The sequence below is a fragment of the Anomalospiza imberbis genome, chromosome 2 (genome assembly GCF_031753505.1).
Source record: "Anomalospiza imberbis isolate Cuckoo-Finch-1a 21T00152 chromosome 2, ASM3175350v1, whole genome shotgun sequence".
Classification (NCBI taxonomy): domain Eukaryota; kingdom Metazoa; phylum Chordata; class Aves; order Passeriformes; family Viduidae; genus Anomalospiza; species Anomalospiza imberbis.
This window is the reverse complement of record NC_089682.1, coordinates 63,510,218-63,523,022: the sequence shown is the minus strand read 5'-3', so window position 1 is coordinate 63,523,022 and position 12,805 is coordinate 63,510,218. Positions and strand designations below refer to the sequence as shown.

General features: G+C 41.9%; 1 protein-coding gene across 1 annotated transcript; it reads left to right on the top strand.

Annotated features, from left to right (window-relative positions):
- Positions 1 to 722: 722 nt before the first annotated feature.
- Positions 723 to 10,606, top strand: LOC137469067 (inhibitor of apoptosis protein-like). Its single transcript, XM_068181426.1, has 9 exons — positions 723 to 911; positions 2,271 to 4,325; positions 4,440 to 4,539; positions 5,768 to 5,846; positions 6,407 to 6,455; positions 7,403 to 7,645; positions 8,789 to 9,043; positions 9,199 to 9,240; positions 9,837 to 10,606. The coding sequence occupies exons 2-9, from the start codon at positions 3,452 to 3,454 to the stop codon at positions 10,028 to 10,030; spliced, it is 1,836 nt and encodes a 611-aa protein (XP_068037527.1). The 5' UTR covers positions 723 to 911; positions 2,271 to 3,451; the 3' UTR covers positions 10,031 to 10,606.
- The last annotated feature ends 2,199 nt before the right edge of the window (positions 10,607 to 12,805 follow it).

Sequence of the window (12,805 nt, the reverse complement as noted above, 5' to 3'; positions counted from 1 at the left end):
TAACTCTTCAGTTCTCAGTTGTGTAAACACCCTACTACCAATCTGTCATCACAAAACGGGGCTTTTTAAATTCTCTTATCTGCTGTTTGTTCATAGGAAATCCCACACCATGACTGTGCTGGGACATTTTGAGCTTTTGGTCAGCGTTCTGGCAGGTTCTGTGGAAGTTTTTCACATTTCGATATGCAGCGATACCCTCTTAAACCCCTCCAGTGGAAATTTACGGTCTTATTTTGTCTTCCTCATTATCCTCCCCAGTGCTTTCAAGTGACCAAAGTCTTTCACCGGTCGTGTTGTTTCTTCTCTTGCAGGCAGCAGAGCTGCCTATATTAGGAAATGCGGCCGAGCTGACTGTGATGTAGGCTGGTGTCAGGGAGCAAGGGTGAAACCGCGGGGTTTGCGGCGAGCCCGGCCCTCGCCGCAGGCCCGGGGAGCGGTGCTGCGTGTGCGGCCCGTGCCGGCACCGACGGGCCCGCTGTCCCAGCACGGGCCAGAACGGGCTCCGCGGGCCGGGGCCGCCGCCAGCGGCGCTGCCCCTCCGGCCGCTCCCCTTCCCGGCTGCTCGCCAGCAGCCTGGAAATCCCCGCACACTCGGGTTTCCCCCGCCCGAGGAAGAGGGCGGAGGAAAGTCCCCGCTGACGGCAGCGCGGCCCTCCGCCGCCGCGCTTGGGGGAAGGCTCGGCCCATCGCCGCACGAGGGCGCTGGCGGGCCCGGGGAAAGGCGCCGCTGTGCCCGCCCCGTCAGGCATCGCCCGCGCCCGGCACTCGCCCGAAGCTGCCGGGCGGGCCTAGCCAGAGTTTCCCAGGCGGGGCGGAGCCGGCGGGGCCGGCTCCTCTTCCCCGCCCCCTGCCAGGCACCGCATATAGGCTGGGCCTTGTTGGGGCCCGCTGCGGGGGTCCGCTTGGGGGCCGTGAGTACGGGGCGCGGAGGGGGCGGGGGAGAGGTGCTGCGGGGAGGACTGGGCCGCGGCCCTGCCGGTAGGGCGCGGCTGTGGGCGATTTGGGGGGGGCCTGTGCCCTGGGCCTGTGCCCTGGGCCTGTGCCCGATCTGGCGTCGCCGGCGGGGGCTGAAGGAGCTGTGGGGTCCCCGGGCTGTGGTCCCCGGCGCTGGATGGGAGCGCGGCTGCCCCGCTGGAACCCGCTCGGGGAGCGGGGCTGGGGCCCGCGGGAGGGGAGGGAGCGGAGAGCGAGGCCCGGGGGAACCGCGGGGGGACGTGGAACGTGCGGCTGTCACTGCCGGGGTTGGGGCCGCGCTCAGGATCTGGTGCCTTAGCGCAGGGGGCTGTTTCTGCAGTGCTGTGTCATCATGACCGAGTCTTTCCTGGAAAAACTGTTTGAAAACCGATCGGCCAGACTCCTGATTATCTAATTTTATATTTATTCATAGCTACATGTATAAAAACCCTTTGAACTTTGTGTTTGCCCTTAATTGAATTTTTGGGGAAGTTCAGTTTTGCCGATGTCCTTGCTTTAAATATAATTGGATTTACCTAAATAAGAAAATCCAGTACTCTTTACGTCAGTGTTCTAAAACTGTCTTCATTGTTTGGGAATCTGCAAGCCTAAACCAATTTAAATGGATGCAGCTTCTATAGTACAGGATCTTACCTTTAGTTATAGAGCTTGTAATTAAGTAGCCTGCCAAATTATCCGTCTGCCAAAAAATTCTGCTTGTGGGTTAAACAGTTTTGCATATGTGTCAATAACAGGGAAATGAAGTGTGTGAAATCACTCCATATTATAGTGTGTGAAGTTGACTCCTTGAAACTTTCTAGCTGACATTGGACAGGCAGAGGAACTTGGGGCTGTTCAGCCTGGAGAAGAGAAGGTTGCATGGAGACCTCCTAGCAACCTGCCAGTGTCTGAAGGAGGTCTGCCGGGAAGTCAGAGAGGGACTCTTTGTCAGGAACTGTAGTGTAATGGGTACAAACTGAAAGAGAGGAAGTTGATGTTAGCTATTAGGAAGGAATTCTTTACTGCGAGAGTGGTGAGACACTGGAACAGTTTGCCCAGAGAGGTTGTGAACATCCCAATAGTGGCAATGTTCACGGCCAGGTTGGATGTGGCTGTGAGCAGCCTGGTCTACTAGAAGTTGTCCCTGCCCATGGCAAGGAGGTTGGGACTAGATGATCTTTAAGGTCTCTCCCAACCCTTAAGATTCTATAATTGCTAAAAGCTAGTGCTGTTTCTATTAGTGTAATTGCTGTTTGCATAGACATTGCATGCACCTCATCTTGTGTATTTTAAAACACTCTTTTTCTTCCTTACAGGTTTTGTTCTTCCACAAAAGATACTTACAATTTCTCCTTGAGGACAGTCAGTACCAATATGGAGGCGTAGGCACCTCAGAAGGGACTTCAGTCTTACCTCTGGGAGGTAGTTCTGTGCAGAAGTAAAAAAACTAAGGCATCAAATACTTTTTTTAATCTGAGAGTTCTGTTTGCTTCTGTATGCCATAAACATGGCATACAGGAAAAACTTAATTCAACAGTATAAAGCATCAGAATGTCTTAACACAAGGCAATTAATTTATGTTAAATTGGATAACTCTGTAGTTGTAACTAAGGCACCAGGTTAAAACTGAAGTGCTCTGTTAATTCGGTGCTGATTTGTAGACAAACCTATCCCAGGTTTGTTAATAAAGAGAGTTCATCCTTGTCTGAGACAGTGTATGGGATTTGTTTCTCTAATAGCTGACTATTCTATACATGTGAAGTTGAGTGTAAACTAACTTCTTTAGTCTTAACAACTTATTACAACAATATGCAGAACTTGAGAGGTGGTTTTTTTGGAGTTCAGTAGTAGCAAATATACTAAGATCAGTTTAGTACCATCAGTTCAGGGTCTCTATTTTTTGTGTGCCCTTTGAACTTGATAAACCCTTCTTTTCAGCCTCCTAGTGAGGTTTTGCAAACTAAAATCTTTGTGTGTGTATAAACTACATGTTTATCAGCTGTCTAGGGTGAAATCTTATCCTTAAATCATCTAACATATGTTTTGGATAAGAACAATATTGTTTTAGTTGCCCCCCAATTTAGATTCTTTATTGACAAAGGATTTTGATAAACCCATTTGTGGTTTTTCCTCTTTTGATCCGACCTCCACTAGCCTGACAAATTGTTACTGCTCTCCCAGATATACGGAACAAGTAAAGCATGTGATGCTTATGTGATTTAATGGAAATTGCTTTTCAACATGCTTTCTTCAATTGTTAAAATGGGATGGGGAAGCTTTTGTGCTGAAAGCAGTTGCTAAACTAAGATACAAGAGCTTGCCAAATGTTTATAGGCTATTAAATCATGAGGTCAGTTCTATTCGTATGCACATTTGAAGTTACACTTTAAAAGTATTTATTGCTTTTGTACAGACAGGGGTTGTTCCAAATTGCCTTTAATGCACACAACTACCTCCCAGAGGAAGACTTGTCCCATTTTTCCCAAAACAGTCCATTATGAACATAGTGGAAGATAGCCCTTTCTTGGCTAGCATCATGAGGCAGAGTGCTCTGTCTGAGGAACTGAAGTATGACCTGTCCTGTGAACTCTACAGAATGTCAACGTTCTCTGCCTTCCCCATGAACACGCCAGTGTCAGAGCGCAGCCTTGCCCGGGCTGGGTTTTATTACACGGGTGTGCAAGATAAAGTTAAGTGCTTCAGTTGTGGCTTAACATTGGATAACTGGCAGCCAGGAGATAATGCTATGGAAAAACATAAGCAGCTGTATCCTCGCTGCAGTTTTGTTCAAAGAATGCTTTCAGTTAACAACGTTGGACTGTCATCTCGTTCTGCCTTTTCACCCTCAATTGCAAACAGTCTCCCACCGTCTCTACATTCCATAGCACTTTCTCCAAGTTTAGAACAGGTTGGATATTTCAGTGGCTCATTTTCCAGTTTTCCTCAAGACCCAGTAACTACTAGGGCAGCTGAAGACCTTCCATTCTTGAGCCCTAAGCTTCACAATCATTCTATGAGGACAGAAGATGCTAGGCTACGCACCTTTCAGTCATGGCCACTGACGTTTCTCTCACCCACTGATCTGGCAAAGGCTGGACTTTATTACCTGGGGACAGCAGACAAAGTTGCTTGTTTTACCTGTGGTGGTCAGCTGTGTAATTGGGAACCAAAAGATAATGCTGTGTCAGAGCATCGGAGACACTATCCCAACTGTCCTTTTGTGGAAAACCTTATCCGAGACCAGCAGAGTTTCAATGTTTCAAATGTGAGCATGCAAACCCATGAAGCACGCGTTAAAACATTTGTAAATTGGCCAACCAGAATTCCAGTTCAGCCTGAGCAGCTTGCAGATGCTGGCTTTTACTATGTAGGTAAGAAACCCAGTATGAATAAAAACCAGTTTTATTCATACTGCTATGTCAGCATTTACTTTCAAGTAAGTTGTGTCAAGGTTTGCTAGATATTTTGTCTTGTTTTTTTTTAAGGTCGCAATGATGATGTGAAGTGTTTTTGCTGTGATGGTGGGTTAAGGTGCTGGGAGTCTGGAGATGATCCATGGATTGAGCATGCTAAGTGGTTTCCAAGGTAACTTGCAAAATCTTCATCATAATTTGTTCGTATTCCTAAATGTTTTAATTTTGGCAGATATGTACTGCCCTTACTAGTTTTGTTTAACTTTATTCGATATACAGATTCACTCTTTCATTTGGATGTATTGCATGTATGTCTAAAAGCTTTGAAGTCTGTAGGTGGGTGTAATTAAAACATTTCTTCATTAACCATAGCATATAATGCTTTCCCCTTCATTATTAAAAGCTGTCTGCATCCCCAGATGAATAACAGCAAGTGAGACTGTATTGTTAATGAGCATACTTTTCTGTGTAAGAGAAGCAATCAGTAAGTCAGTGCCCTCCTCCCTGATCAAGGGGAGCAAAGGCTGCTGAGAAATTAAGTAGAAGGAATGTTGATCTCATTGGTTCTGGTTTTGTGCTTGTGCTGAATGCTCTTGAACCAGTTTTTCTGCTTGCACAGTTTACTTTGCTACGTGTGGAAGGGCTTGTGAAGATTTCAGTGGCTCTTTAGTATGTCTCTACTGGAAAAAGAACAGAAATAACTTTTTAATGTCACCTATAATTATAATGGCAATTTCATACCTAATTGTTATCTATGCCCGTGGAAATCACCACCTCCATTACAGAAATAGCTGCACTTAATTTCAGGAAAGCTAATAATAGTTCTTCTCATTGTAGATCTCCAGCTAGGCTTTCATGGGCAATTTATCAGCTACTGCTGGACTATATGATGTATGTAGGGCTAAATGTCACTGTTGTTTCTTACTGTGTTAAACCTGTCAGTAAATGTACATAAGGGATAAACCTGTGTTAGTGAAGCAGATCTGACTATGATAATGGTGTTACATTTTGTTAAATTCTTTCTTTTGAATGATTTGAGTAGGAGATAAGAATGGTGAGATGGAAGATAGAAACAGTTTATCGCTGCACTTTGTAGTGATTCTGACACAGTATCGTTTCTCATGACATGCCATTTTGATTACAAGCGGTAGCAGAATGTAAAGCTGCTGCATTTATATACATAAGCCTCCTGACAGCTGGATGTCATGGAAAAACTTTATCTAAGTGTCACCAGACACTAGGCTGCACCAAGCTTCCACTTAAGAGTATTTTTTCCCTTCTGAAGGAAGAAAAAAATATTTAACTTACACTGGGTTTAAACTTGTCCATTCTTCTATGGGTATTTTTTTTCCTTTGGCAGGTAGAGAGTATGATTTGATGCACTTTTGTCAATGTTTCAGGTGTGAGTATCTGCTTCGTGTAAAGGGAAGAGAGTTTGTAGATCAAATTCAGGCCAGATTCCCCCATCTCCTTGAACAGGTAAACTTTTACTATCCTGTAACTTTGGTTTTCCCTTGTTGAACAGTGCTATATTCTTTTTTTGAGTTCATTCTTCAGTCTCATTTCTGTGCATGTTTCTCCTGGGATTCTAACATCATAAATGCTCTTAATGAGCAGATGAAAGAAACTAGTGCTGAACCATGGCTAGTCTTGGACTAGTAGAGTTTAACCTCTACAGATTGCTTTTGGAGAGTCCTATGAGGCAGTGAGCTCCTTTGTGTTGGGAGAGGGAAATTGTGATTATACACTGAATAGTGCAGATCAGTAATTATTATTTCAGAAATCAGGCATGGACAAGGTGAATTATTTCTATTTGTAATTCTTACGGCAAGAGTAACCAGACTTCACTTCAGGGTAGTGGTCAGCACTAGCTTTGTGTTGATTATACAGTTGCACAAATGTTCAGACTTGTGTAACTGCAGGTGAAATATTTAATGGGTAGGAAGCTTAGCAGGATTGGTGACAAACAATATATTAGAAAGGTACATAGAAGGAAGAGCAATATTTCAATACTAACATACTTCCCTTGTGTTCTGCAGCTCTTGTCAACCTCTGATCCACCTGTAGATGAAAACCTTGATCCACCAAGTATGTATATTAAAGCATATTTTTAAACTCCCTCGGCATTTTGCAAACTTAATGATTGCTAAATGAGTTAGCTTTGGATAGCCAATTCTTAGATTTGTTTCCCAAAAGTGTAATGATTTTGATGTTGTGTTGGCAAGCTCCAAGGAAACACCTCTTAAGAGATCTTGTTTTTCATGTTCCTTATTTTCATACTAGCGGCTCGTATTAAAATTTTTGGGTTTGCACATTTGCTGGTTTTTTTGTTTCAGGGTTGGGTTAAGCAAAGCAAGTGTTGAGCTTGGTGGGACAGTTGCTAGAGGGTGTCATGACTATGCAGTTATGCAATTCCATCTCTAGGTACATAACTAGGTAAATGCTCTGAGCTGAGCAGCAGCAGTTAAGGAAGAAGGTGGGACAAGCTGATACAGTGAAGTCTTTCTAGGCTGGACTCTAGTTATGGTGGAAAAACCCACTCACCTTCTGGTAGTGTATGCCTTCCTAGTCCCTGCTGACTGAGGACAATGACACAGAATCCCATGTGTGTGGTGTTTACTAAATTAAATGCAGATTACTGATCAAGAGTTGGAATAGAGCAATTGTTTGTACTATAAACTCTGACTTCCCTCCTCCACCCCTGGCACACCCCCAGGCCATTTTGCAAGGCTGAAGTTAGAAATAACTAAGTATAAAAAAAGCTGCTAGGACACAATGGAATTCTCAGTGGTTTCTCTGGATTAACATAGGTTTTAACAAAGGCCCGACATGGATTCATGTTTATCTTGGATTCAATCCATGACTGACTGGCTTCCATTTTTAAAACTACTTAGAAAAAAATTCTCTTTAAACAGTTGAAACTTTTTACTGCTCAGTGTTCACATGTGTAGGTAATGTTGATGTGTCTGACTTTCTGAGGTTGTATGGATATTTTATTCTTTATATTATACCCGAGGATTTCCCTTTTTCATTAGTTATTCATTTTGAACCTGGAGAGAGCCATTCAGAAGATGCAATCATGATGAACACGCCTGTGGTTAAAGCTGCCTTGGAGATGGGATTCAGTAGAAGACTAATAAAGCAAACAGTGCAAAGTAAAATCTTGGCCACTGGAGAAAACTACAAGACTGTTAATGATCTTGTGTCTGATCTGCTCACGGCTGAAGATGAGAAGATTGAAGAAGAGAAAGAAAAGCAGTTGGAAGAAGTGGCATCAGGTAGGCATTAGTCATAAATAAAAGTGAAATCTGAAGCAGTTAGTAATATGTATAGTTTTTATATTTGTTTTTATGCACTAAGTGATTTAGTTTAATTACTGCTAGGATCAGCTTTTCTAAGAGCATTGTCAGGATATCTGTATGGAACCAGCAGCCTGAGAATTGTTTCACTCCCTTTTAGGAAAATGGTTCATAGCAGAGGCCAAGGGTTCAGAATCACCTCTTCTTTCCAAAGCTTTGTTTTTTTTTTTTTTTTCATTTGTGTGCCTTTATATTGCTGTCAATGAAACACTTGGTACACTACTATTTTTTATCCAAATTTGCCTGCTCTTTGAGCTGCTTGAATCAGTAAGCCACCATCTATCTACCTCCTAAGGATAGGCCACAAATTTCTACAAATTCAGATTCTGTAAGATGGCCAAAGATCTGCTTTTCTGTCTGACTCAGCCCATGTATGTCAGCAATTTGTTAATTTGATGTGTCTTTAACATTAATTTCCTGTTGCTTCAATGCCATGTAAGTTTTGAACTCTGAAGAAATCCTTCTGATTTTGTGTTTGTGAAGCATAATGAAACTTCTCAATTTTAAATGGAATTAAGGATGATTCTTTCCTAGTTGTATTTCTCCCAAAAACCCATAGATGGATTCAGCATTAAAATCCTACTGGAAAAAATAGTCTGCAGAGTCTGGTTGTGCTGTACTTCTGGTTTTCTTGTATGTAATTGTGTTGGACACTTCATAGAAGAGCTTTCTTTTATTTACAGCCTAGCACTGACAAAAGTTAATCTCTGGCACATTGATGAGATAGCGTTGGTGTTAGTTTTTTCTTTGCAATTGTCCAGAGAGTGTAAATCTCACTAATACAGAGTTACATGAGATCCTCTGTGATCATTTAACCGAGACATGGGAGCAGGAAGTTTCCTTGCTGAACAGGCTTTGGCTCAGAAGGTGTTTGTTTGTGGTTTCCTTAAGTCTGTTCATTGCATGAATACCACTAAAACTTGCTGATTATTTTATTAATGATGTGTAATAAGCAAACATTGCAAGTAGAGTTTAAAGAATGTATCAATTATTGCTAAACAGAAGTGCAACTCAGAGTAGTGTATTCCTAATTCTCTTATCTAATTCCCCCTTACGTTCCAGATGACTTGTACTTGATCCAGAAGAATCGAATGGCTTTATTTCAACGTTTAACATGTGTACTCCCAATCCTCAGCAGTTTACTGTCAGCTAAAGTGATAACAGAACTTGAGCATGATGTTATTAAGCAGAAGACTCAGGTACCATTGCAGGCAAGGGAACTGATAGATACAATTTTAGTGAAAGGAAATGAAGCAGCCAGCATCTTCAGGAACTGTCTGCGAGATTGTGACCCTGTGCTCTACAAGGATTTATTTGGTATGTCTCTCTGGGTTCCTTTTGTTTGTAAAGGATATCCTTTTATAGAAGTCTTACCAGTGTTCTCACAACAGTCTAAAGAAAAAAAAAACAAACAGATGCTGTTTGAACATAGATTAGTTAAATTATAAGGATTTTTTTTTCTTTTATTCTAGTGGAGAAGACCATCAAGTATGTTCCCACAGAAGATGTTTCAGGTACCTTAAATTCTACCTTCTTATCTTAAAGACTGTTGTAGATCCAACAACTAACATAAAAAAGAAAATTACTTCGGTTAAGAAATAGGTTTGGTGCTTTACCCTCTTCCTAATTCTACTTTAGTAATATGAACTGAAAAAGTTAACCAAAAGTTAAGTTCTTGTGCATACTTGCAAGTAAGTCTATCAGCTCTAAGCTGTATCCTGTACCTTGCTCATGCTTTTGCACACCACAGGATGTAGAGCATTCTGGAGCTCAACAATTCAAGAAGCACATGCTGGACTTGATCCTGGTACAAGCATTCAGGCATTTGGTAAAGGCTGGATAATGAATAGTTGGTTAGCATTTCAGAACAGGTATCATCTCTGCTTTTCCACAGTGGGAATAGGTGTCCTGAGATCTAGCTTGACCAACAGGTGTGTAGATAAAAACTTATGAGACATGAGATTGAGTTTGCTCTGGTCCTGCAGTTTAATCTGTTAATAGACTGCAGAAAAGTGTATAAACCTGGATATAGCCCACTTCCACCAGTCAGGCTGTGTTTGTGTTTCTGATATCCAATCAGCTGACAAAAATTTACTTTATTTTTTTCCAGGTTTACCTATGGAAGAACAATTAAGAAGATTGCAAGAGGAAAGAACATGTAAAGTTTGCATGGACAAAGAAGTTTCTATTGTTTTTATTCCATGTGGTCACTTAGTGGTATGCAAAGAATGTGCACCATCCCTTAGGAAATGCCCTATTTGTAGGGGGACAATAAAAGGTACAGTCCGGACATTTCTTTCGTAAAGAAGATTTGCAAAATGTCTTTGTTCTGCCATCCTCCAGCTGCTGAAGCTTAACACAGCAGTATCTTAATAATGGAAAACTGTGGTACAGGAAGAGGATTAATCATCTACCTAACAAAGTTCTATGATAGTGAAGTGTATCCTCATTATGATGCGTGTATGATTATGTATAGAAGGCCTTTGGTGCCAAAGATTTTCTGTTCATAAAACTAACTCAATATTAGGGTCAGGTTTTTGTGGCATTCCTTTCGGAGTAGGGAAAGTAGTTTCACTAGTATCACTTTTATTCAGAGAAGTTTTTGGTTAAGTTCCTAAAATGGAGCTTGGCATAATTCTTCTAATGAGTTTCCTCCATGTGGATGTGAGGAAATGTACTAAAATTGCTGTTATTAATAGTTAATGTTAATTAACTTCAGCTACTTCTGGTTTAGCTTTCTTCTTGACTTAAGGAGAAAAGAGGCTAACTGTTGCTGGAACAGCAGGACTTCTAAAGCTTTTTTCATGTCTTTATACTTGTATAATGTATATTGCTAATAGTTTTTATGAAGACTGAATTAAAATATTTCTACTTCTCAAACTTGGGCTTGTTTACTTTGTTGCCATTGTTGGCTTTTCTCTGTAGACTGCAGTGACTAGAATGCTGTCTTTTCCTGACAAAAGTTTGGGGTTGTTTGCCTGCAAAAGTACAATAAAACTTCATTGCATTTATCTTCCTTTCATTTTTGAACAGGGAAGTGAACTTCTCTGCTGTTTGGTGATTTCCTCTTTATTTAAAAACAAACAGTAGCCCCCCAAAACCCCAACAGCATCTGATACTTCCTTCTGAATTGATTTTTCAAATGACAGAAATCCTGGTCCTTGTGACCCTAAAGAGGAGACAGAGGGTAGCTATACAGTCTGTGCTAGGAATTAAATGTAAAAGCTACTTTTCTGTGTTGGAACTTTATAGGGATTGTGCAGTTAAATAATAGGATTTCCCAGGCACCTCTGAAGTCTTGGATTCTGTTTTGTAAGCAGGTATTTTGGGAGCTCCTATTCCCTTACTGGTTGACTAATTACCTTTTTCAGCTTTGTATCCCTAGACTTGCATGGTAGATACCTCCAAATAGAGGTGTTCATAGGTAGGTTGCAAGGATTTCATGTCAGTCACTGGAAGAATACTGCCAGGTTAATGGCAACAGGTCCTGCAGTGGTGGAGTCAGTTTGCCTGGCTCTCATTTAAAGTCAGTCATCTTCAGTCCACAGTTGCCCACACTTAGAGCCCGAGTGTGAATAACAGTGTCTTCAGTCCAGACCTGGATTCTTTACCTGTAGGCTTCTTTACCTTTACAGGTTGGCTTGCTGTAATTCTTTCAAATGCAGACTTTTGTTCAACTTTATTACGTGTACGTATCATCCATTTATTTTTACTACTAAAAATGTAAATGTTTCAAACCTAGCATGTATTTTTAAACACCTTTGATTCATGTGCTTTTCCTTTCCTGGTTTTGAAATGCCTCTAAAAAGCTCTTTTGTCTTGTGTAACAACTTAAGAAGTTTTCACAACCTTTGACAACTTTTTAAGAAAGCAAGCTCAGGACTTGAAATTTCATTAATTTATTCCAGGTGTGAAATTAGTGGTATTAGAACCAAGTCTACTTTCTACAGATTAAGATGAACCTGCAGGGGGAGCTGGGGAGGTCAGGCTTACCTGAAGAGTGGAGGTGCTAGCAGGTACACCTTGTTTCTGAGCAGAGAAAAGGATAGGAAAAAACTTACTAGCAGGCAGACTTTTTAAGCAATGCATTGTTCTTTAGAACTGTGTGGGGTGAGAGTTTTTCAGACACTGCAATTAACTACATATAAATCAGATGAGAGGATATTCAGGGCTTTAAAAAGTGTTCAGTGTCATTTGTGTTGCCTGTGTTATCTCCCTCAGGTCCTGCAACATACCAGTCAGCCCATCACTGAATGTTTTGAATATCCCTTCAAAGAGCAGCTTCAAACAGCACTGGCTCTCTGCACTAGGCACCTGAATTGCTTTGGGAAGTGGAAGAACTTGATCTAGAAACTCTGTGACCTAGTTTTGGCAGGAAGGCTGATGTAGGTTATGACTCTCTGCTACGCCCCACTATAATAACTGGGTGCCCTGATTAATAATGCTGTGTGTGTGAGCACTTACGCTCTCCTTATGACTATTCCAAGGCTTGTCTGCAGGACATTGCAAATAACCCTAGCAAAAGGTTAAACCATGGGTAACAGTCTGTTTCACTGGGAGAGGGTCAAGTGACTTCTGTCACTTGTGAACCAGCTGACCATGCTCACACTTCATTCTGCATTAACTTCCTTCTTTGTTGATGCTCTTCATTTTCCAGAGCTCTGACTGGGTTAAACAATAAACAGGACTCTACCCCCACCACCCTGTGCAGTCTGCTGACTGAGCAGCTCAACTTCTTGGACATTAGTGTTTCAGCACCATGGCTTGTCATGGCGAGATTGTTTGCAAGGCTCTTAGAGGGGGCGGAGGATGTGAACTTCAGGATCATTGGAGTTTAGTGGTCAGTCTTGCTGTGGGATGTAGAAACAAGGGGTATTGCATACATCCTGTGTCTGGAACACATTTTTGGAAGTAACACAGCAGCTGTGAGAACCACTGATTGGGTCTTCAGTGCTGTCTAGAAAATGTGTTTACTTTCTCCACATGTCCGATCTCATTCCCTCTGTTTCCATATCACAGCTAAATTCTTAACCTATTGAGTTCTTTAGGCAATTTCCAGTCTCTGATGCCCTTCCACTT